At 65.5% G+C, this 24,583-nt stretch overlaps 1 protein-coding gene across 18 annotated transcripts in view; it reads right to left on the reverse strand.

The window, feature by feature from the left end:
* The window catches only part of KIF1A (kinesin family member 1A), a 66,165-nt gene extending 42,826 nt beyond the window's left edge, over positions 1-23,339 (reverse strand). For 8 of the 18 annotated variants that reach the window (XM_068963858.1, XM_068963857.1, XM_068963856.1 and 5 more), the window contains exons 1-16: positions 23,234-23,339; positions 17,455-17,531; positions 16,241-16,420; positions 15,359-15,424; positions 14,775-14,953; positions 13,689-13,800; positions 12,326-12,403; positions 11,928-11,993; positions 11,421-11,438; positions 9,033-9,108; positions 7,660-7,738; positions 7,010-7,152; positions 5,386-5,519; positions 4,402-4,481; positions 2,730-2,805; positions 48-127 (exon numbers count right to left, since the gene is read on the reverse strand). In XM_068963858.1, the coding sequence (XP_068819959.1) occupies positions 48-127; positions 2,730-2,805; positions 4,402-4,481; positions 5,386-5,519; positions 7,010-7,152; positions 7,660-7,738; positions 9,033-9,108; positions 11,421-11,438; positions 11,928-11,993; positions 12,326-12,403; positions 13,689-13,800; positions 14,775-14,953; positions 15,359-15,424; positions 16,241-16,420; positions 17,455-17,531; positions 23,234-23,339 (1,550 nt within the window). Of the gene's footprint in view, positions 1-47; positions 128-2,729; positions 2,806-4,401; positions 4,482-5,385; positions 5,598-6,615; positions 6,643-7,009; positions 7,153-7,659; positions 7,739-9,032; positions 9,109-11,420; positions 11,439-11,927; positions 11,994-12,325; positions 12,404-13,688; positions 13,801-14,774; positions 14,954-15,358; positions 15,425-16,240; positions 16,421-17,454; positions 17,532-23,233 lie in introns of all 18 variants that reach the window. The other 10 variants (XM_068963854.1, XM_068963853.1, XM_068963852.1 and 7 more) reach the window with 3 other exon arrangements.
* Positions 23,340-24,583: the final 1,244 nt, after the last annotated feature.

Here is a 24,583-nt window from a genome sequence, read left to right on the forward strand (position 1 = left end):
TGCGCCGCCAGGCTCAGCGCCCCTCCCCGTGCCCCGCCGACCCCTACCTGGTGGTCCCGTCCTTGATGTAGTAGAGCAGACACTCGGACATGAGGGGGTCCTCGTTCAGGTTGACCAGATGCGGCGTCTGGGGAGACAGGGGCCACCTCTCTTGGGGAGGGCAGGAGCCTGACCCTGGCCGCCTGCTGCCCTCTCTCCCTGGGACCACCAGCCCTAGGCCCGGCCTCACGGGGACACAGTATCCTCCAGCCTGGCCGAGAGGACCGGAGGAGACTCTGATGGGGACCCCGGAGGCTTGGGGGCAGCACTCGGGGCCGCTGGACCTCTGGAGGGGCTGGGAGTCCAGCTCTGAGCACTGGAGGCACACGGGGCTTGGATGTGCAGGGCAAGCCTGGGCTCCGTGGGGCCTGGGCCTGGTCCTCCACTAAAACAGGACCTGAGGTCCCCCTCCCAACCCAGGGGCTGAGGCCCCAGGGGGACCCAGGAGCCAGGAAAGGGGCGAGGGTGCCAGGCAGTGGGGCTCGGGCCCTGGAGGCCGAGGAGCAGAGAGGCTGCGAGCCTGCCGGGTCGGACGCTCCCCGCCTGTCCTCACCAGGGGTCTACCAGAGCGCGAGTCACGGCCAAGGGGAGCGCGTCCCCCGCGGCCCTGTCTAAGCACTGCCCACCCCGTGCCCAGAGCAGCCGTGGCAGGCTCCGCTCCTCCTCCTCTGCTCTCCCTCAGAGTCTCTGGGCCCCAACACTTCCCGACCTCCACCCCATCCCAGCAAGGACTCTGCAGCATGGCAAGGCTGGACAGCTTCCTGCTTCCCACCTGGCTCCTTGGGGCCAGCTGTCCACACCCTCACTACAGACCCCTGGGGCCCCCCAGTGATTCAGCTCAGGGTCAGGGCGACCTGGTCATCAGACACAGGACAGACCATCTCCAGCCACCCTGTTCCCAGGAGGGTGTCCTGCACGTCTCCAGAGGAGACGTCTCGGGGGGCCTCCAGGGCCAGCCCCCTCCTGGGCAGTGTCCAGGCCTGGGCCACCAGCAAATCCTTCTGCCAACAACGAAGCCAAGAGACTGCACAACTGGTGCCCCGAGGGCATGTGTGCCCCAGCGCTGCACACTCCCCAGGGCAGCCCAGGGACGGGGCACCCCCTGTGGACGGGGCATACCCCAGGGATGGGGCAATCCCGCAGGGACGGGGAATCCCCCAGGGACGGGGCGTCCCCCCAGAGACGGGGAATCCCCCAGGGACTGGGCATCCCCCAGGGACAGGGCATCCTCCCATGGATGGGGCATCCTCCCAGGGACGGGCACCCCCCAGGGACGGGGCATCCTCCCAGGGACGGGGCATTCTCCCAGGGACAGGGCATCCTCCAATGGACAGGGCACCCCTCCCCAGGGACGGGGCATCCTCCCAGGGACAGGGCATCCTCCAATGGACAGGGCACCCCTCCCCAGGGACGGGGCATCCTCCCAGGGACAGGGCATCCTCCAATGGACAGGGCACCCCTCCCCAGGGACGGGGCATCCTCCCAGGGACAGGGCATCCTCAAATGGACAGGGCACCCCTCCCCAAGGATGGGGCATCCTCCCAGGGACGGGGCATCACACCAGGGACAGGGCATCCTCCCATGGACAGGGCATCCCCCCATGGACGGGGCATCCCCCCAGGGCCACGGCATCCCACAGGGATGGGGCATCCCCCCAGGGATGGGGCATCCCCCCAGGGAGAGGGCACCACTCCCATGGACAGGGCGCCCCACCGCAGGCAATGAATCCCAAACAAAACTAAAAACCTATCTGGACAGATGTGAAGCACCCCAGGGCGCCACTGGCCCCCGCCCAGGGCCGCAGGCACCCTCCCTCCTGCCTCTGGGCCTCCGCACATGCTGCTCCCCGGCTAGCGGGCAGTGCAGACACAGCCTGGGGGCCCGGCCCCGTCCCCAGGGAGCAGCCACCCTGAGGGATGGGCCTTCACATGGGCACCCGTTCTCCTCTTCCAGTGGGGCCCAGCGGCACAGCACTGGCTTCACGTGCCGCCAGCTCCAAGACAGGCAAACACAGGAGCCCTTTTGTGAGATAAAAAGTCAGCCAGGTGCTCCCTCGCTAGAGAAGTGGCAGGGCCAGGGCCTGAGCAGACTGCCACTGCCTCCAGGAAGGCTTCGGGGCTTGAAGCGTGGTTCCTAAGGGCTATAAGGGTCTAGCGATCTTTGGCAGGGGAGGGTGGGTCTGTGTGCTGGAACCACAGAGACTTTTCCCAGTGCTCGTGCACTGCCCCACCTGAGCTACGGAACAGGGGATGGGGCTTGGTTCCATGTGAGGTCCTGGGCCATGGGCAAGCCGGGCTAGGTGCAGAAGAGGAGTCCCTGCTGGGACAGCCGGGCTTATTTCGGCTAACCTCCAAGCGGACAGGTGGCTCCTGGCCCGTGTCCCCCAGCCCTGCCCTGCAGGCTCCTGAGGGGGTGCTGGCTCCCCCTGTTTCAGGAACCCGGTCTTAACCTAAGGGGCCCAGCCGACCCCTCAGGCAGCTAAGTGACCTCCCTGACATCCTTCGGCCAAAGAGACCTCCCATGGTGAGCAGCGGGAGGCGAGGGGCCACACAGGGAAGGAATGGCTGTGTGTGAGCGTGGCCGGGTCCCCAGAGCCCGCTTCCCTGCCCCCAGGAACAGACAGCTGCCGAGGGCTGCAGGTCCCCTTTCCGTCCACGCTGGGGCAGCCCAGAGAATGGATCGGCTCCTACCTTTTTGGGAGAGAACACCCCCAGCGTGCCACCGTCCTCCCGCATGGCCACGCCCATCTCGGCCAGCAGCGCTTCCCTGGGGGACAGAGTGAGGAGTCAGCACCCACACAGGCTTTCATCTGGGCTGTGGGTTCAGGTGCCCCTTGGAGGGACTGCTCCCCTGAGTGGGGGTCAGGTCAGTGGGGCCACTGGTGACAGGCATGGGACCCCTGACTGCAAGACCGCAGAGCTGGGCACAGTGTCCCAGCCCCCACCTCCCACCTCTTCATTGGGGGGCCAATCCCAGCCCGCAGCTCCCACCTCTCCATCAGATGGCCTGGTCCCAGCCCGCAGCTCCCACCTCTCTATCAGGTGGCCTGGTCCCAGCCCCACCTCCCATCTATCCATCAGATGGCCTGGTCCCAGCCCCCCACCTCCCACCTCTCCATCAGATAGCCTGGTCCCAGCCCCCCACCTCCCACCTCTCCATCACATGGCCTGGCTCCCAGCCCCCCACCTCCCACCTCTGCATCAGGTGGCCTGGTCCCAGCCCCACCTCCCACCTCTCCATCAGATGGCCTGGTCCCAGCCCCAGCTCCCACCTCTCCATCAGGTGGCCTGGTCCCAGCCCCACCTCCCACCTCTCCATCAGGTGGCCTGGTCCCAGCCCCACCTCCCACCTCTCCATCAGGTGGCCTGGTCCCAGCCCCCCAGCTCCCACCTCTCCATCACATGGCCTGGCCCCCAGCCCCCCACCTCCCACCTCTCCATCAGATGGCCTGGTCCCAGCCCCACCTCCCACCTCTGCATCAGGTGGCCTGGTCCCAGCCCCCCACCTCCCACCTCTCCATCAGGTGGCCTGGTCCCAGCCCCACCTCCCACCTCTCCATCAGGTGGCCTGGTCCCAGCTCCCCAGCTCCCACCTCTCCATCACATGGCCTGGCCCCCAGCCCCCCACCTCCCACCTCTGCATCAGGTGGCCTGGTCCCAGCCCCCCAGCTCCCACCTCTCCATCACATGGCCTGGCCCCCAGCCCCCCACCTCCCACCTCTCCATCAGGTGGCCTGGTCCCAGCCCCAGCTCCCACCTCTCCATCAGATGGCCTGGTCCCAGCCCCACCTCCCACCTCTGCATCAGGTGGCCTGGTCCCAGCCCCCCAGCTCCCACCTCTCCATCAGGTGGCCTGGTCCCAGCCCCCCAGCTCCCACCTCTCCATCAGGTGGCCTGGTCCCAGCCCCAGCTCCCACCTCTCCATCAGATGGCCTGGTCCCAGCCCCACCTCCCACCTCTCCATCACATGGCCTGGCCCCCAGCCCCCCAGCTCCCACCTCTCCATCAGATGGCCTGGTCCCAGCCACACCTCCCACCTCTCCATCAGATGGCCTGGTCCCAGCCCCCCAGCTCCCACCTCTCCATCACATGGCCTGGTCCCAGCCCGCAGCTCCCACCTCTCCATCAGATGGCCTGGCCCCCAGCCCCCCACCTCCCACCTCTGCATCAGATGGCCTGGTCCCAGCCCCCCAGCTCCCACCTCTCCATCAGATGGCCTGGCCCCCAGCCCCCCAGCTCCCACCTCTCCATCAGATGGCCTGGTCCCAGCCACACCTCCCACCTCTCCATCAGATGGCCTGGTCCCAGCCCCCCAGCTCCCACCTCTGCATCAGATGGCCTGGTCCCAGCCCGCAGCTCCCACCTCTCCATCCGGATGGCTTCCGTCCGCCGCAGCTTCTCCTCCCAAGTCTCGTTGAGCTCAGCGATGATCTTTTCTGTCTCCTGGGAAGGGAGACAGAAAAGAGTGAGGTCAGGGTGGGGGCAGGCAGTGCACAGAGGCTTCGGTGCCAGGCAAAGGGGAGATGAGTAGCCAGGGCCCGGCACCCCAATTCTGGTCCGTCTAGGCAGCACCAAGTCTGAAAGATCAAGGTGAAGGGCTGAGGGTCAGCGTGTGCAAAGGAGGCGCGTCTGTCCTGTGGACAGAGAAGAGCAGGGAGGCTGACTACACCTGGAAGAGAAACAAGCGCACGTAGAGACGCCGAGTCGCTGGTTCTGGGGCTCAGGTGTCCCCTGACCGCAGAGAGATGGATGACGCATCCCATTTCTGCGCCGTCTCCCCTCTCCCTTCCCATCCCCCAGCCACGGTGGGACCCCCACGTCCTTGGTGGAATCCCACACCGCAGGTGGAACCCAACACTCTGCTGGCCACCCAGCACAAGGGGGCCTACGCCCCAGGGTGACCACACGCCCCCTCATCAGCCTGGGTCTGGCCCCTGCGCCTTTGTCCCCTGAGTCCCTTCAGTCCCCATGGTCTGGGCTCACCGTCCACTGCTCACAGCTGGCACCAAGTACCCATCTGCTGAAGGAAGCCAGTAACCAGAACCCTACAAGCAGCTCACCTATGGCCAGCCGGGGGGTGGGTGGCCATGCCAGGGCGGGTGCGAGCATGGAGACCCAGGAGGGGGCGCAGAGGCCCTGGGACGTCCGCCCGCCCTGGTCAGCAGATGGGCCCCGTGATCCTGGACAGGGAGCACTGGGTCCCTGGGCGGGCACCAGCGGGTCTGAGGCCAGGATGCAGCCGCGCCCCCTGGCACTGCTCATGCTGGCTCTGACCCTCTGCCTGCAACTGTCCGAGAGGAGGGGTCTTGGGCCCCGTGCCCACTGCCCGAGCCCGGCCCTGCCTCACCTTCAGCCTTTCGATGGCCTCCTCACTGCCCGGGGCAAACAAGATGCGCTCGTGCAGGCTGGACACGGAGGCGGCGCGGCTCGACAGGGCCGAGAGTGAGGACGAGGGGCTCATGCCCACCAGGGCGTTGGTCACTGTGGAGAGATTGTCAGGGGCTGGGTTCAGCTCCACCCCGCCACGGTTACGGTTATTGTTCTCAAGGTCGGACACGTCTATGGGAGGAAGGAGGGCAGACAGACGGGAGGAGAGAAAAGAAAGACCAAGTTGGGAAAAAGCAGGAGAAGGGTGGGAGGAAGGCAGCACACGAGGGCCAGGGGCTGGGCGCCCAGGCGAGCGCATGCGAGGCCACCCCCGCCGCCCCCCGCCCCCCAGGGCCTCTGCTCCCCTACCCACTCGCCTAGGCCCCTGCCCTCCCGCCCCCCGCCCCCTGCTGTCCCCACCCGGCGGCGCCCTGAACCCAGGCCCTGGTGCTCATCCGCACCTGCTCCACCACCCCACGCGCCCACTGCGACCCCGAGCTGCGGGGGCCGGGCTGCGCTGTCAACCCCACTGAGCGCCCTGGCAGAAAGTGAGCTGTGGGACCTCCAAGGGGGGTCCCGCTCCTCCACTTCATACACTGCTCTGAGACCCCCGCGGCTGGGAGGCGGGGGCTATGACACCCCCTGGGGCGGGAGGTGCCCGGGCCCCTCCCAGCAGAAGCAGACACACAGCAGAGCAGCGGCGAACGTAGGGCAGCACGGGGTGCCGGGGAAGCCAAGGGCAGCCTGCGGCTCTTGGGTGGGGAGGGGGCACCCAGCTGCTCTCCTGCCCAGGGCCAGCGGGAGATGCAGGCCGGAGGGGCCTGGCAGCAGACTCCTGGCATTTCCGAGGGAGGGGGCTTGGGCTGGGTGAGGTCAAGGGAGGCCGGGACAGAGCCAGCCACCGAGCTGTCCTGGCCTCTGTGCTGATGTTCAGCGTTTCCCAGGCCTCTAGAAACATGGGGGTCAGAGCCTGACCTCAGCCATGCTCGACCTCAAGAGGCCTTGGCTGCCCCGGGCCTCCCCGTTGCCTTAGTCGCCCAGCAGACATGCGGGTGAGCCGGGAGCACAGCCCGCAGGGCGCGTGAGCAAGAGGACACTGGTCCTCCAGCCCCAAGGAGGGGAAGGCTGCAGAGAGGGTGCGGCCGCCCCGTGCTGCCCTATGCCTGCGGGCCGGCGGAAGCGGGGTGCACAGAGAGCAGGGGATACACACATCTGGGTCCTCCGGGCACAGTGCTGGCTGCGGGGCAGGCGTGGGAGAGACAGAAACAGAAGACCAGGTTTGCCTCCAGAGGGCGCGTCCCAGGCCGGGCCTCAGGCAGGGCGGTGGTCCTCGGCGGGAGCGGGGCGGCCCGGCGCCTCCTGCTCACGCCGCTTCCAGGAAAGCCATTGCTGGCTTGCTCGGTCCAGCCGCAAACCCAAACACAAAGCCCGCCAGGTCCCTCCAGGATACTGGCCCCCCCACCCAGAGGCTACTCAGCCCTAGAACCCACAGCAGAGCCTGGGCCTTGGGCCAGAAGGGCTGCCGTCGGTGGGTGGTGGTCCCAGGAAGGAGCCGGGGCCACAGCCCCACTGCCCTGCAGGGACAGGCGGGCACAGACACTCACTGTCGGTGATGTCGCCCAGACCCTGGGCGTAGAGCAGGTCCCGCAGCCGCGTCACCTCGTCCTTCAGCTCTCGGATCAGCTTGTTGTTGGGGTCCTCGTTGATGACGGCATTGCAGCGGATCTGCTTGGCCCGGTCAGCGTACCTGGGAGGCAAGGGGCACTGGGGGCTGTGCGCCTGACGGCCGGGGGCACCAGGAGCCCTACCTGCACCCACCTGCAGGGGCACCAACCTACAGGGGCTCAGCACTTGGGGAAACCAAGGCCCCAGGATGCACAGAGCAGTCTAACCTGCACCCCAGCCCTATGTATTCCCGGCCAGGAGGCGAAAATGCCCAGCCAGGCCACTGAGCAGCACCCTGGCCAGCGGGACCTGCAGACACGCCTCTCCCCGGGGGCTCATTAAAGACCCCCCGTGGCTCCATGGCCCGCAGGTTTGGGAGAACCACTCAGCCAGAGCACTGCTCTCCTGGCTTCGTTTCGGGGGCCCGGGGCCACTCGAGCCCACAAGCGATGGGTCACACAAAGAGGCCCATGAGGTCCTGGGGGCCCTGACGGCCACTGGAAGCCTCGAGGGGCCCAGCGGAGCCGGCCACCTGTGGAGGCGCCTGGAGGGTCCGCTCCTGCCCACCCCCAGCCCTCTCGGGACACACCTCAGGGTGCTCAGCGTCTCGTCATAGTTGATGTCCGCGGGGCTCAGCGCCGCTACCATCGCGGTCCTGGAGTTCCCGCCTATGGGAAGAGACCCGGTGGTCCCCGCCAAGGGTCAGCCCCACCCACCCGTCCCATCTCCCACCCTCCTGGTGCGCCCCACAACGGGGCACTGGGAGGGAGCAGACAGCAGGGGGCCGGCCTCCCTCCCAAGCCAGGCACCTGGCTTGCTTGTCTTCTACATAAAAAAATGTTTTTCTCACATTTAGGGTCATGTTACAACAAGCAGCCACCCCGTCCGTATGATAAAGAGGCACGTTGCGGGGGTTTCATGGCATTTACTAGCGGATAAGGACTGTTTCTGTCCAATAGAGATTTCACTTTGGTCCCTGTCATCCGGGATGTGTTTCCCATCAGACTCCCGGCCTGGGCCTCCCAGATGCGGCGTGAGGAAATCGCCCTGACTGCGTTCGCCTCTGGGCAGTGGGTCCTGTTGGGCCAGGGCTGGGCGGCCCCAGGACTGGTCCTCGTCCTGCCCTTGCTGGGGCTCTGGACACACCGACCCCAGGGACCTGTGTCCTGGGGCCGCGTTCTCAGGGCGCGGCCCCCCAGGGATGGCAGGCTGACAGTGTGAAGGACTAGGGGTGCAGTGCCCACCCTGGGGCAGGGCCTGGGCATGGCCCCGGGGGAGGGGTCAGGGGACAGGACACACACTCCTGCGACTCTCACCCCCGTCTCCCACCTGCCCTCTGCCCCACCAGGAGGCCTGGCGCTGCGCCCGATGCGGCCCACACCAGAGACCAGCCAGGCTGCTTCTGGGGGTCAGGGTCACAGCTCTTGGTAGCCATGCAGACAAGGAAGGCCCCAGAGCCCCAGCCATCCGCAACCACCTGGGACTCAGCTTACCCTTCTGGACATCAGTCCCCCCAGCCCCCACACCCTGCTGTAAGGATAGGCAGAGAGGACCCCAAGGCCATTTTGGGCGGAACACATGGGTGTTGGGCTGTCTCAGACTCCATCTCCCTCTCACTGGCTCAGAGTTCAGCTGGAGGGAAGGGCGGGGAAGCAAGGCAGCTCTGGACAGCCAGCAGGGCTCCCAGAGGTCACAGATGGCGGGAGGCAAGTCTCTGTGACGGTCAGGGAGCCACCGCCCCGAGCCAGGGGCACCGACAAGGGAGCTGCAGGTCTGCGGCCCCGAGGGCCACCTCCCCCCAGCGTGGTGGCGTAAACCCACCGCTGACCACTCCTCCTGGTCCCCCGGGAGGAGTCCCCGGTCTCGCCGCTCAGCCAGGGAAGGATGGGCGCCCTCCGAGACAGAGTGGGGGCGAAGGTGGCACCCCGCGGGTGTCAGATCCCAGGCCGGGTGAGTCCTCACCTAGGTTTTCCCGGAGGAGCCAGGTCAGCACCGAGTCTCTGTAGGGAATGAAGTCTGTCTTCTTCTTTTTCTTGTTCTGTTGGGGACAGGTGTCCAAGGTCAGCCCTGAGCCCACCTGAGGTGGGGTCAGGCCAGCACGTACGGGATGCGCGGGCTGGCTGCCCAGGGCACGCGGCTGGGCCTGCCCTCATGGCCTCTCCCTCCAGACCCTGGGCGCCCTCGCTGGGACTGGAACTGAGGACCTGCCAGCACGTTCCTCAGCCTTCCCCTTGTCTGTCCCAGGCCCCTCGGGAGCCACACAGACATGGCTGCTGCTCTTTAGGCCTGGGGAGAGCCTGCAGGACCGAGGGTCCTGGAAGGCCTGGCTGTGGGGCGGGGGCTACTGAGCGGGTTTGAGAGCGTCGGCCCAGGGAGGACTTCCTTTGCAAGCTTGGTGGTGACGGCGTCGATGTCCACCTTGTGTTTCTGTTACTCACTCCTCAAGGGGGAACCTCCGCCGCCTTTGTCAGACTCGTTCCCACAGTTCACGCCCCCTGGTCACGCTGTCACCCCATGAGGGCGCCTAGCTGGCGGCTCCCTCACAGGCTCTTCCCTCTGCTCCGTCTGCGTGGCCCGAGCACCTCAGCCCCGGAACCTTCGCCCCCCTGACCCTCACTGTCCTGCCTGCCACCCGGCCAGCCCCGCCAGCTGCTCCCTACATGGCAGCCCAGGGGCGCGTCCAGATCCGCCAGTCTCCACCAGCCCACAGCCAGCCTGTGGCTAACTCCCACCACGTCCCAGCCAGCTGCTTCCTGACGCCACTGGGGAGCAGGTCAGGCCGGGCCCTCGGGCCTCATTACCTGTGGGCACCCCCGCTCCTGCGTCCAGGGCTGACCCTCAACTGGCTCCTCAAAACCATGTTGCTCAGCTCCTGGAAGTCACCACAGCGCCTGACAGTCCCGTCCTCGGTCCTCCACGTGGCTCCTCACACGGCTCCCCCCGCTCCACTCCTGAGCTACTCGCCGGCTCATCACGCAGTTCTCCAGTTTCTTACCTAAGCTCCGCACCTCTTCACAGAGTCTCTCATGTTTCCCCAAACAGCTTGTTACCACTTGTCACGGGGTCCCTCACTGCTCCTCACAGCCCGCACAGGTCACTCACACACGTCCACCCATCTTCTCACGCATCCCCACACAACTCCTCACACGGTTCCTCTCAACTCACCACAAGCTGCGCGCACACGTCCCTCACTCCTCACAGCATCTCGCACACTCCTCTCACGTCTCCTCAGCTCCCCAGAGTCCACACGATCCCTCACGATTTTGCACACAGTTCCCACACGCTCCTCACACCTTCGTACACCGCCGCCCTCGCCGGCCCTCGCGCTGCTCCCAACACCGAGCCACAGGGCTGCCAGCGGCCTGAGCCGCTCCCCGCTCTCCCAGCGCCTCGCGCCTCCTCACGAGTCTCCGCACAGAGCGGGTCCCATCTAGTCCCTCGCACGGGCGCTCCATGGTTCTCAAAGCCCCTCCGCAACAGTTCCCGCTGAGCCGCAGTTTCACACGCTTCCTCACACAGCTCCACACGCCGTGCCGGACTTCCAGCTCTGCACACAGTTCCCACAGCTTCCACACACACTTGCTCGGACTCCCCGAATCCCTCCGTCTCCTCACAGGGTCACGTGTTTACGTCCCTCGACACGGTCCACACTCACCCACAGTGCTTCAGCAGTTGCACTTGAGTTGCCTCACACTTCTCCACGGGCCCTGACAGCTGCCCAGAGCCTCTCTCGGTTCCTCACAGCTGTTCACACTGTCCTGTTTCCCGCTCTCTCTCAGCCCCTCAGAGCCCCTCGCAGCCCACTTCTGGGTCGCCTGCCACGGCACGCGCCCCTTCTCACGGCTCCTCACACACATCCGCAAGGCACCTACGCAGCTGGGCTTGTTCCTCTCAGATGCTCGTGTGGCCCCTCTCCTTCCTTCTCACAAGTCCTAAGCCCGTGCCCTCCCCTCACACTAACCAGCTCTTCCCGGCTCACGCCTCAGGCCTCAGGGCTGCACAGCGGCACGGTGGCACTGCCTGCCCGCTCGGCTCCTCCACGACCCGCAGGCCCCGGCCCTGGGGCTGCCTCTCCCGTGACGCCCCCCAGGCCACGCCGACAAGAGGCCCCACTCGGGTCACGCTCACAGCCCAGCCCTGCCCTTTACGAGGCTCACCCCTGTGCTCGCCCCCGCTAGTTCACAGTGATCTCCGAGCCTCCTGCCGCCTCTCACCCACCCCGCAGCCTGCTCTCCACTCACGGGCCCGGCCCAGCTCCGAGCAGGACTGCTGTGGCCTGGGCTCCCACGGCCTCCCCCTTCCCCACCAAAGGCTGAGACCTTCCCCCAGAAGAGGGGAAGTGCTGCTTACCTTGTTGGGCCCCGAATCCTGCAAAAGCAAAGACAGAGCCTGAGGACAGAGCTCTGGGCCTGGGGCGGAGGCCCCAGCTCTGCCCACACCCCCTGGCACCCCACTGCTGCCCGTCATGACCGCCGGCCCTTGCTCTGCCCTCAGCCCTCAGAGCAGGATGGAGCAGAATCTGAGTCCACACCCCCACACATCCTCCACCAGGCCGAGCCCTCACTCGAGGGTCTCCGCTCCTCCTGCTGAGCAGCCTGGGGGGCACCCAGGGTCACAGCACCCAGAGCCCAGGGCCACCCTCAGGGCCCGTGAGGGAGATGGCACGTCCCGGTCTCACAGGCTCCAGGGAACGACAGGGTCCCGGCTCCACCTCCAGCCGGGGACTCCGTCCCCACACTCTGAGGCTTTTCTGTGGGCCCAGCCCCACAGCACGGACAGGGCCGGGACAAGGGGCCACTCCCAGCGTCCCCCACCCCCACCCCATCCCCCGGGCGGCAGCACCCGGGGCCCGCTTACCATCTCGGCCAGCGCAGAGATGACCTTGCCCAGGGTGGTCAGGGACTTGTTGATGTTGGCTCCCTCCTGCATGGGGATGACGCGGCCGGGTGTCGCGTGGGCCCTCGCTCCCGTGGGACCCTGACCTGAGCTGAGCTGCCCTGATGGAGGCCCAGCGCCCAGCCCCCCGGCCTGGGGGACCAGTGAACCCTCCCGCCCTCCCCATCCCACGATGGCAGGACCAAAGCGGGTGCAGGAAATCAACTCCCCTTCCCTCCACCCTTTGTGGCTGCCCCCACTGGGTGTCGGTCCATTTTCCTCTGAGCTGCTGTCTCCCCCTCCCCTCAGACCACCCAGGTGTCAGGCCCCACTGGGCAGTCGGTGGTGGTAGGAGCAGACCCTCGTGGGGGTGGCCCTACCTTCAGGCGTGTGCCCTTGGCCCCCGTGGAGTCGGCCCGCTCACTCCCAGCCAGGTCCACCAGGCTGATCTTGCTCACCTGTGAGGACACGGGCGTCACACGCAGGAGCTGCGATGCCCAATGGGGCCCGTCCCCCCGGGTGCGGCCTGCAGGGCCCGCCCTCCCGGGCCAGTGTTGTCCACCGTCAGCTCCTCCTGCTCTGCCGTGCGAGCCCACTGCCTGGGGAGGCTGCGCCCTGCCCCCGCCCCCGGCGCCCACTGCCCCCTGCGTGCTGGCTGCTCTTCACCCACACGCCACCGTCACTGCCACCCACTCCACAGGCCAGGCTCACTGGATGGTGGGATTTGAACCCAGCTCCGGCAGCCCCTCCGCCACAGGTCAGCTGCCCTGTGGGGGCGCAGCTGCTCCAGCAATGGGTAGGGACCCCGGCACTCGCCCAGCCTGGGTGGGCCGCCACATGCTCCTGGGGGAGGCCCACGCCCTTTGGAGCCACCGAGGCTGCAGGCAGGACCCCCCCAGTGCCCAGAGCCTGAGGGGCGGGAGCGGCAGGCAGCCCGTAGCCAGCCTGGTGCAGGCCCAGTTCTGCACTCCCGCCCTTCCAGGCCCCCGCAGGACGGCGCCAGGCAGAGGCGACCCAGCATCCTCAGGGACCAAGAGGCCCCTCCGCCGACTGTCCCGGGAACAGGGTCTGGATGGCAGGGTGGGCGTGGGGGCCGTTAGAGAAAACAGGGCACTCAGGGTCAGGGCCGCGATGGGCGCCCGCCCTGCTGCCCCTTCCGGCACCCGCAGTCTGCATGTCTGGCAGAGGCCCCAGGAGATGAGGCCCCTGTCCTGGCCCACTCACAAGGCCAGGGCGCGTGGGAGAGGCCTCTGGGGGTGGGGGCGCGGCGGGCAGCTCAGCACAAGCTTTCCTTTGTGCTCACAGATGCCAGCGCCCACAGTCAGGGGGTGCCCCAGCCTGCACCACGGCCCACGGTCAGCCTGTGACGGGCACCCACTCAACCCAAGGCCCCCAACTCCACCCTGGGAGGGCCCTGAGGTGTCCCCGGGCAGCAGGGCTGCCCTGCGCTGCAGCCCAGGGGACACCCTTCCCAGGCCCCGTGAGCTCCACCATAACTGCCTGGTGGGAGGCTAATCTAAGGTCACAGCCCCTCAGTTGAGTCCCCCCACTCCCAGGTGGCACCCAAGGCTGAGATGAGGGGGCCTCTCAGGCCTGGCCGCCTCTCCTCAAGGCCCAAGCTGGGCCGTGGACGGTCAGCGCCCCGTGAAGGCGCCGCCTGCACCTTGCAGGCTGATACCCAGCATGGCCTCCTCGCCCACCTGACCGGCCGCCCCGCCCGCCCCACCCTCACAGCCGGCTCACTTTCTCTGTGGTGATGTTGGTCTCCGCATCATGGCGCTTCTGCGTGAAGATGATGTTGAACACGGCATGGGAGCGGCTGCTGGTCTCGTTCATGTTCGTGGCCGCCACTGTCCTGGGGAACAGAAGCCACATACGGTCACTTGGCGCCCCACGGTCGGACGTGAGGGCTGCTGGTGGTGCCAGCCTGCTTGCCGAGGACATGAGACGTCTGCCGGGGCCGTCTTGTCAGAGCTCGGGCAGAGCCCTCGCCATCTGCCCACCTCGGCCACAGTAGCTCCTGCAGCCCCCAGCTCGAGCCTGGCACTCAGGGTGCCATGACTGGGGGGTGGTCTCTCGGCTTCCAGGGGTTCAGCAGAGCCCAGCTATTGCTCACTCAACGCCTGGGGCAGTGGTCTGTGGGCAGTGGTGCAGAAAGGCCCCCAGGAAGGGAAAGAAGGGTCCACTGTCATACCCCACCCCAGTTGCTCCAGGAGAAGGCCTGAGGCTGCCTGACCAGAGGCTAGTGTTGGACCCAATGCCACCGACATGCAGAGCCCCTGGGGAAGCGCAGAGGCTGGGCTCACTGCCGGACAGCTCCCCGCACAGAGAGGTCCCTGCCAGGCCACGGCCAAGTGCTGGGTGTCGCCTGCAGACCCAGTCTTCCTCACCCTCCCGGGAGCCCCTGGGTGGCAGATGGGCGGCTGTTGCCATGCAACCCGGGCAGACCCTCCTGGGCTGGGAGGTCCAGGGCATGGCAGCCACGGAGACCAATAGCTTGTGGCTGGCAGTGCCTTGAGGCTGGCCCTCTCCACACACCCCGAGAAGGCAGAGCTGGGCCTCACAGCCTGGCCCCACCCAGGGCAGCCATCGCCAGACCCTCTAGGAGGAGCAAACCCCACGTAGGTGAAGGCGTCCACAGCACTGGGCGAGCTGGAGGTCCCTCGCAGGCTGGCATGTGCCCTAAATGGCCTTAGGCCCACCAGGGGCCCCGGACAACCCCCATGGGGACACCAACAGGCATCCCAAGGCCCAGTCTCCCTCGGAGAGACTCGAGGCTGCGCTTGTGGTGGGGTGGGGAGGGAGGGTGGGTGCGTAACCCGCACACACCGGGCCTTGTTCCCTGAGTCCATGAGGTCTTGGATGTCATTGTAGGAGGTGACCGCCAGCTTGGACAGGTCCTCCACGTAGGGACCCAGCAGCGGGTGCTCCCGCACACGCAGGTTGCCCTTGTTCTTGGGGTTCAGGAGGTCACGGACACGCTCGCAGTAAATCTCCATGTAGCTGACCTGCAGGACAGAGTTGACATCAGGGACCCCCGAGGTGGGGGAGGCAGGGTACAGCATGTACCCAAGTCACCTGCTGGGACAGGGCCCCTCCTGGAATGTGTAAGCAGAGGTATCAGGCCACCCCCACCTGCCTGGCCCTCCCCACCCACAGCCATGCTGCCAGCTGGCCCAAGGAGGCCACACTGGCGCCACTTTGGCCACAGCCCAGCCCCAGCCATGCAGCTCCGACGACTAGCTGCTCATGAGCGCCGTGGAGATAACGCTGCCCCTTCCAGTGTCCAGCACAGGGCGGGCAGACTTGCGGCATGCGTGCAAGGATGGCAAGATAGGGGCGCAGGCCAGTGGGAGGACTGGCTTTAGGTCAGAAAAGCCACGCTCCAAGCGACAGGCAGTGGGGAGCCCTACCTCCACGGAGTAGGACATGTTATCGTTGGTGGTGTCGTTGATGCGGGAGAAGAGGTCCTCACAGAGCTGCCGGGATAGAGGATGCAGTCAGACGCGAGGCTGGGCTGTCCCCAGAGCCCTGCTTCTCGAGGTGCTGGGCTCCTGCACCCCAGCAAGGGTTCTGCTCCCCAAGTGCCTCCCACACACTCACGGTCCACATTAAAGGCACTGAGAAGGCCTGCAGCCAAGGAGTCACTGTCTTCTGATAACTCAGGGGACCCCCGGCTGACACCTCATCCTCTCCCGCTCCTCCCGCCATCCTCACCTGCATGGGGTCGAGGATCTACCATGCCGCAGACCACCTGAAATTCTCCCCTCCCTGACGAGTCCAGTACTGACCAGGTCAGATTTGGAGACCTGGCTAGCGGGCACCTCATGTCCTGAGCACCTCTCCCTGCCTGGACCACCAGCCCTCACAGCTCTCCCCAGGAAAAGCTGCCCCCACCAGCAGTTGTCCCAGCCTTCCCGTCATGGGTATGACCGCGGTGGGCGCTGGCCAGGGCTGGGCAGCTCCTGCAGCTCCACATCCACGGACCTCGGTCTTCCACCTTCGCATGCTGCCTCCTGCCCAGGCCCTACCCTTGTCCTGGTTTACCTTCCTTCCTGGTCCCTGCTCTCCGGGGGAGCCTATTCCGCCCTCCCCAGGCCTCACCCAGGCCCCGCCCTCCCCGGGCCTCGCCCCGCCCGAGGCCCCGCCCACCCAGCTTCTGACCACACCCCATCTGCACAGCTTTCTTTAGGCCCCGCCCCACCCCAGGCCCCTCCCCAGCCAGCTTCGGACCACACCCCATCTGCGCAGCCCTCCGCAGGCCCCGCCCCAGGCCCCAACCCGCCGCCGCGTGCCTGCGGGATGATGCCCTGCTGGTCCTTCTCCTGCTTGCCCATCATGGTGTAGGACTTGCCAGCCCCAGTCTGTCCGTAGGCGAAGATGCAGACGTTGTAGCCTTCGAAGGCGTGCTGTAGCATCTCCTCGCCGATGTCGCGGTACACCTGCTTCTGGGAGGCGTAGTTGATGTCTTCTGGCTGCAGGAGGAGAGGGGAGCCGCTGCAGGAGGCTGGGGTGCCGAGCTCTCCACCCGCCAGGGTCACTGAGCGCCCGCATCGCCCCAGAGGCCTCCGGGGCCAAGGCCAGTGCGGCGGGGAGGACACCTGCCCGCCCACCCCCTCACAGGACACCTGGAGAGGGGAAATAATCTGGGAGGGGGGCGGCTTCCGGAGGGAGCGGTAGGAAGGGCCATCAGGCTCGGGCCGGACAGAGTGGAAGAGCATCTCAGCAGAGGGAACAGCGTGTGCAAAGGCTGGGAAGTGGGAGTGCATGACGCGGTGCCTGAAACCAAGCTTGGTGTGGCGGCCGTGGAGTGACAAGATGGGGCTGGAGAGAAGGCAGGGTAGGAGCTCATGGGCTGCGCTATCGCCCTTGGACACTGTTCTGAAGACAGTGGTCTCTTTAGGCAGGACTGGGAGAGGAGGGGCTGGAAGGTGAAATGGGGAGCCCTGGGACCAGGCTCTCAGAGATGTGACCCAAGGCGGGCCCGGGTCCAGGGGCAGAGGGCCTGGACGCCTTCTAGGATGCAGGAGGCTGGGGGAGGCAGGACTGGACAGGATGGAGGAGGTGGGGGGTGAAAGGCCCAGAGGCCTTCCAGGCTCCCAGGGGAAGTGGAGTGGAGGGCGTGGGCAGGCCAGTGTCAGAGGGGCAGGCTCAGCTTCGGACACTGAGCTTGGGATGTCTGGGGAAGAGGAGAGGCTGGTGGGCAAGTATACAGCTCAGACCCTGGGAAACTGCCCCTGGTGGGCTGACAGCCCCTGGTCCCTGTCACAGCAGGGGACAGTGCCCCTGGCACCTGCACTATGACCTTTCACACACAAGGCAACTGAGGAAAGCAGGCCCCTCCCCACGGGCCTCCACCTAGGCCCACACCACCCGCATCGGCCCTGCAGGGGACCGCATGGGCCCCTCACCCCACTGCCTCAGAGAGGTCAAGGGACTGGCGGATGGCCACACAGCAAGCAGGGCGGAACTGGCTTCCACCCCACCGGAACCCCAGCCCTGGGCTTACCGACGTGTGTGACCAGTAGGAGTAGTCGAAGCTGAAGCTTTTGGGTGTCTCCTTGGGCTGTTTGGGGTTAACGATGGCTGCGGGGAGGGAGACAGACATAATGCTTAGCGCTGCCCTGCAGGGACACATTGACCCTGGACGTGCCTGAGAGGAACCCCAGGGCAGGGAGGCAGGGTCCTCAGAGGCCTCTAGCCTCAGAAAATCCAGCCCCCTACCCCGAAATGGGCAGGGATGAGGCAGATAATCCTCTGTCAACAAGGCAGTGCAGACCGGTCCCTCCGTGCAGGCACCAGGCCAGAGCGCAAGCCCACGGCCCATCCCCTCCTCCTGGGTCCACACTCTGCTCGCCTAGCCAGCCCTGGCCTCTCACGTCCGTTCTGCACACATGTGCCCTAGGAGGCCCAGAAGACCGTCAGTCACAGCCGCGTCCTCGCTTCTGTTGGGGCCCGTCACACTCGTGTGCTTGTCCACTTCCAGGGCGTGCTGGCTGTCCCTCTGCGGGGACACCACGCATTCCTGCTCCTGCAGGGCCTGCGTGTCCACTCTCGGGGGCCGTGGGGCTGTCTTCAGCTCAGCTCCCCCCAGTCCCCCTCCTCCACCAGCCACACCTGGGCCGGCAGGAGGCAGCTCTCCTGATGAACGAAATGTCGGTTCATCAGGGGACGAGCAACACCGCTGGCAGGCCTGCTGAGGTCTGCGTCCAGCCCAAGGCCAAAGCACCCCAGGGATCCCACGCCCTGGACGGGCCTTGGGTCCTGGAGGCCTGGGCTTGGCCAGCAGCATGTCTGCTATGGCCGGGCAGCAGGCACTGAGGCTCCTGGGACACTGTCTTAACCCCAATGCCTGTGTTGATAGAGGACCCCAGGAACCCCTGAGAGCCCACCTGGCTGGGAACAGACGCCTCCCTGGGGCTTCACCTCCACCAGGAACTCGGGCCGTCCTGGTGGGAGAGGGCTCCAGGGCCCCAGGCCACTGCCCGCCACGGCATCTCATCTGAGGAGCGCAGCACCCTCCTCCCTGTACTTGGAGATGCGGGCCATGCTGCCCACCCCTCGGACCAGCTTTCCTCAGCTGCTGGGGGCTGGGGCCCTCGCCTTCCTGAGCTCCAGGACCCCACACCCTGCCCCACCAGCCCGTGTCCTGGGTGACCTATAACTCTCACTGAGAGAGCAAACCACACCCCTGCGACAGGCTGAGTCATGTCCCTCAGAATTCACACGTCACTGAGTCTTGACCCCCCTCAGAATTCATACATGGAGTCCTGACTTCAGGACTCGGGATGTGACCTTATTTGGAGACAGGGTCCTGGCAGGTGGGACTGGTAAGGAGGAGGTCGCACTGGGGTTGGATGGGCCCTGATCCCACGGGGCTGGCGTCCTTTTTCTAAGGGGAACGTGACACAGACACACGCGTGGGGAAGGCCGTGTAAAGACGGAGGTGGAGACCGGGACAGCGCTTCTCCAGACCAGGAGACACCAGCATCTCCAGAAACCGCTAGAGGCGAGAGCCATGAGGAAGGCTGAGTGCCAAAGAAGTGGTGCTTTTGGCCTGTGGTGTTGGACAAGACTCTTGAGAGTCCCCAGACTCCAAGGAGATCAAGCCAGTCCATCCTAAAGGAAATCAACATCGAATATTCCTTGGAAGGACTGATGCTGAAGCTCCAATACTTTGGCCACCTGATGCGAAGACCTGACTCATTAGTAAAGACCCTGATGCTGGGAAAGATTGAAGTGGGAGGACAAGGGGACAACAGAGGGTGAGATGGTTGGATGGCATCACCGACTCAATGGACATGAGTTTGAGCACACTCGGGGAGATGGTGAAGGACAGGGAAGCCTGGTGTGCTGTAGTCCACGGGGTCGCAGAGTCAGACACGACTGAGCAGCTGATCAACAAGAATAGGAGGTGAGCGAGGTGGGGAGTAGCTGCTCCTCCCCTCAGAGGGAGCACCTTGATGTCACAGCCGGTGACTTCCTGATCGGGACTCAACAGCCTCAGGACCTGCTGTCTAAGCCGCCTTGTCGGCAGCAATGGGGCCTGCACCCCAACCCTGGCCACCCCGGCCTTGACCGGCTCAGCAGGCAGGTCCCCTACTGGGCACTCCGGAAGGTCTTGCTCACGGCCCAGGTGTCACCAGAAGCCTGGTCCCTGTGGCTGATCCGGCTCCAGGCCCCAGGCCCTGGGTTTGAGGGGTTCTAGGTGATGGCTCAGTACCCTGGGGAGGCTGGTGGGAGGGAGCAGGCGGCTGACCATCACAGCCCTTTCTTTGGAGCCGAAAGGGGGTCACGTCATCCATGCTGCCTCCAGGAGCAAGGCTGAGAGGAGACCTAGCTGCCCGGGTTTCACCTCCTGCTGGACGTGGGGATGTGGCCGCCAGAACCTCAGCACAGATAATGCCAGCGCCGTGGAAATGACAATCACAGTGCCCCCCAAGTGCACACAGGCCCTGGCGCCCACCAGCGCCCCAGCTTGGCCCACCCTGTCGCCCCACCCCGCCCAGCCCCCTCTCCTTCGCTGACCGCAACCCCTGTCCCCCTGGTGCTGACACTGTCCTGGCGCTAGGGTATCTGCCTGCACTGGGACCCCCGGCCCCCCTAGGGACAGGGCACAGACACGCTCAAGGAACCTCGAGTGGGCAGGGGATAGCCTGTTGCCAGGGTCAGTGAGCGGGGAGTGGGCCTCAAGGAGAGCCCGCCAGGGAGACCAGCGGGCAGAGCTGCTCTGGCTCCAGACCTGCTGACACCTGCCCCTCCCACTGGCACAGAGTCCGTGGTGTGACTGTGACCCCACCCTGTTCTGACCCCGGGGTCCTCTGGTGTCCCCATCACAGACGGTCCTGGGTTCCCGGGGGACTGCCCTCCCCAGGGTCCAGCCCAGGCCTGCTCTCCACTGATGCCTCTGAGCCCTCACCAGGGTGACCTCCCTGGGCCAGGGGGACACGGCAGCACCCACCCGCCAGCACCCGTGTGGCCTTGTGTCCCCTCTTCCTGAGGCTCTGAGGAGGGGCCAGGACCTGGGCTTGTTGGGGACTCAGCACCTCGGCCCCTGCTGCGGGCACACGGGGGACAAAGACGGGCGCCATGGGGCGAGAACATCAGGGCAGAGGCTGAGCTAGGATGAGCCGCTTTCTCAGAGTCTGAAGGCCCCACGCACCAGCAGCAGCCTCCGCTCCTTCTAGGAGCATGTGCTCAACACTGAGGAGTTCCGTGAGTCTGTGGTTAAACCCCGGGGGGCTTGGAACCGACATGGGGACAGTATTTACACCACGGAAATGGGCAAACAGCGGGTGTGTGTGAGACTGTGTGTGTGTGTGTGTGTGTGTGTGTGTGCACGCGTGCACACCGGACCAAGTGAGGTCTAGTTTAGCAACAGGCCACTGCTCACCACCTGCGAGATTTAGAAAGTGGCCTCACTGAGATGGAGACGGAAACATCCATGTCAGGGGTCCGGGGACTTTCTCTCAGCATCGGGCTCATGTCAGGAGGCTCTCCAGGTAGCAGGAGGGGTCATCCTGCCCAGCAAGGCCCCCCCGCCCCCAGCAAGGCCCTCTCGAGGCTCTGCCAGCCATGGCCCTTGTCCCTGGCCCATCTAGTTTCATATCTGTGTCCCCACGGGAACATCACCCCCAGGGCAGTGAGGGCCTCGGTCCTGCTCCCCAGGCCTGATGTTGGGGCTGCTGACCAGGGCCCTGCATCTGACACCATGTGTCCAAGCCACTCCTCCAATTTACAGGCCCACAGCCATGTCACCAACTCCTGGCCACACCCATGCTCCCTTCTGTGGGCTCCCAGGCCCAGCCTCACTCTATTTGGAGCCCAGAACATTCTAGAATAGTGATGGCAAGTGGGGCCAACTTCTCTGAGGACTTGGGTGTTGAGAATGCATGCAAGCTGCTGGTCAACAAGGGCCTTTGTGCAACTAGCAGGGTCTGTGTGGGCGGGGGAGACCATCAGGGGGGTCCCGATGGACCTTCCAGAACAGCAGTCCATTCCCTGAAACACACAGCAGGCCCAGCTAGCCAGGGTCCAGCCTTGCAGGCAGGAAGGCCAGGCTGGGTGAGGGCCTGTGGGGCCTTGCAGGGCTGGAGGGCCTGGCCTTGAAGGCATCCACCCCGCACAAGCACTGGCCTGGGTTGAATAGCGTCCTCCCCAAATTCATGTCCACCGGAACCTCAGAATGCGACCTAAGACCTTACAGAAATAGGGTCCCTGCTGTAACAACTTCTTCAGCCTCAAGGGAGCCAGACTGGACAGACCGCCACCCACATGGGGCCAGGCTGGAGATATAAGAGGCCCAGGTCCTGGACGGACCCTCTGCCCGCATGGGGGCAGTAGCTGGACAAGACCTCAGCTTCCTGAGGAGGACGCCCAGAAGTGTGTCCCGCATGAACAGGTCCCAGAGAGCTGGGCCCTGTTCCTGCAGTGGGCACCCGCTCACCAACACCCCTTCCCAGCTTCTGTGCCCCCACACTGCAACCAAGGACCACCTCCCAGGTGAGCTCTTGGCACCCGAACCCTCACCTCAGCTCTGCTTCCGGGCAGCTGGTAGAGACAACGCCACTCATGAGAGTCGCTATGAGCCCCCGATGCAGCTGGGTGCCATGCTCAGCAGGGCCCCTTGCAGGCTCCCACTGGGGCCTCTACAACATGCCCCAGGGCTTCCGCAAAGCCCTCCAGCCCAGAACCCCCTTTCACAGAGTCCAGTGGCGCCCCAGGACACCCCCAGGACAGAACACCTCCAGCCATGCCCGAATCCTCAGCCCTCACAGCCCCGACTGCGCCTCCCCTGGGGCAGACCCTCCCTCCAACACTGCGGACGGCAGAAGTTGACCCCCACCCCGTCCCCACACTCCTCCTACAACCTGAGGACCACGGGGTGCAGGTTCCCCACGGGGCTGCGGGCGACAGCTCCCGGTGCAAGCTGCCCGCTGAGCCTGCCAGCCACACAGCCGGGAGAGGACGACGCATTCCCGCCTGACACCAGGCGTGGGGCTGGGCTCCTGATCAGCAGGAGGTGACCCAAACACTGGTTCCACTTCCAGGGCCCCAAACGCGCCTGCTGGTCCCCAGTGTGAGAAGCAAAGATGCCTGCTCTAGGGGTTGGGGTGAGGGGCCTCCAGGTGTCCAGCAACACCCTGCTTCTCAGTTTGGGTGGGGCTGAGTGCTTCCCGGAAGCACATACTCTGTCCCCATCCCCAGGAGCACACACCCCATCCCCTCTCCCTGGGAGCGTGCTCCCAGGGAGTGTGGAGAAATGGGGAGATGAGAAATCAAGGACCTTGTGTCCTGGACTGAAAAGTACCCTCTGCAAATTCACATCTCCCCTGAACCTCAGAATGGGAGAAACAGGGTCTCTGAAGATATATGTAGCTGTTGAAATGAGGGCACACTGGATCGGGGCTGCTCCTAAGTCCAGCGGTCAGTGTCCGAACGAGGCCAGCAAAGACCCAGACACACAGGGGAGAAGCCCCGTGAGTTCGGAGCAGGGGGAAGGGCGTGCAGGCGTGGCCGTCGCCGGAGGCCACGGGAGGCAGGCGGAGCCCTCCTCCGGCACCGGCCCTGTCAGCACCTCGGCTTTGAACTCTGGCCCCAGCGACTCCGAGAGAACACGCGTCTGCGCTCTCAGCCACCCGACTGGCGGCCTCTGCCCCTGCAGCCCCAGGACCCGTGCGCCCGGGCCGGTGCGCAGCACTCACTGCTGGTGCTCCCCAGGACCCGTGCGTCCTCAGCCGCCCGCCTGGACCTCCGCCCCGCGGCCCCAGGGCCCGCCCAGCACTCACTGGTGGTGCTCCCCGACATCTGGATGATGCACTTGGACTCGCGGCTCATCTCCCGGGAGTTGAAGGGGCGGACGCGCACCGCCACCTTCACCGAGGCCCCAGCCATCTCTGCGGCCCCTGCGGGTCACTTCTGGCAGCGGTGGGAGTCCTGGCGAGCAGGGGAGACACCTGGGGGAAAGGGAGATGTGAGTTAGAAACAGTGCCCAGAAAGGTGCAGCAGGTGTTTCTGGCAATGGAACCCTCTCTGGTCCAGCCCCGGTGACACCTACTCGGAGGACCAGTCCAAGAGAAGGAGGAACAGAGCGGGCGGCTGCGGGCGAGAAAGGCCTTGAGTTTTAGGAAAGACAGTCAACCGGATGAGAGGAGCCTGAGAAAGCGGCAGCCTAACAAGTACTCTTGCCTGGAAACTCCCAGGGACGGAGGAGCCTGGTGGGCTGCAGTCCATGGGGTCGAGAAGAGTAGGACACAACTGAGAGACTTCACTTTCACTTTTCACTCTCATGCATTGGAGAAGGAAATGGCAACCCACTCCAGTGTTCTTGCCTGGAGAATCCCAGGGACTGGGGAGCCTGGTGGGCTGCCGTCTATGGGGTCGCACAGAGTCGGACACGACTGAGGCGACTTAGCAGTAGCAGCAGCAGCAACAAGAAGCAGGTAATTCACTCCAGGAGCCGGAAGGACTCCAGGTGCCTCTGGAGGTCACTGATTGAGTGGGACTGCCCAAGGGGACTTAGTGAAATGCACATGGGGGAGCACCATGCGAAGAAAAGACGGGGTCGGCGAGCTGAGGACCGGGCGAAAACCACCAAAAGGCAGGGCTTCGCTGGTGGCGCAGGGTGCCGGGACCGCAGCCGCCAGTGCAGGAGACCACAGGCAATGTCCTTGCCCACAGCCTCAGAGGGAGCCAGCCTGCTGACTGACCCCTTGGTCCGGGACATCCAGCCTCCAGACTCAGAGACAATACACTTCTGTTGTCTAAGCCCTCAATCTGTGCTACTTTGTGACAGCAGCTGTTAGCTCCAGCAGAGTAATGAAGACCCTGAGACCCCCACCCCTACCAGCGAACATCCAGGGCATGCCCCCACCCCAACCCTACCGCCCCCACCAGGCAGGAGGCCAGAGGGTACCCTCAGGGAGACTGAGGCTCTGCAGCCTGGGGCTCTGAGGACCAGCTGAAGGTGTATGTGAAGAGCCCAGTGAGATGGCCGGCAGGGGGACCCCAGCCTCCACTCCTGCTGCGGGGCTAGTGTGCTGGCCGCCAGGGGAGACTGAGCAGGATCACACCCTCTATCGAGACACACAGAGACTAAAACGAAGAGGGGGGCACAGTAGGAAGAGATGAGGCAGGAA

The sequence above is a fragment of the Capricornis sumatraensis genome, chromosome 2, assembly GCF_032405125.1.
Source record: "Capricornis sumatraensis isolate serow.1 chromosome 2, serow.2, whole genome shotgun sequence".
Classification (NCBI taxonomy): Eukaryota; Metazoa; Chordata; class Mammalia; order Artiodactyla; family Bovidae; genus Capricornis; species Capricornis sumatraensis.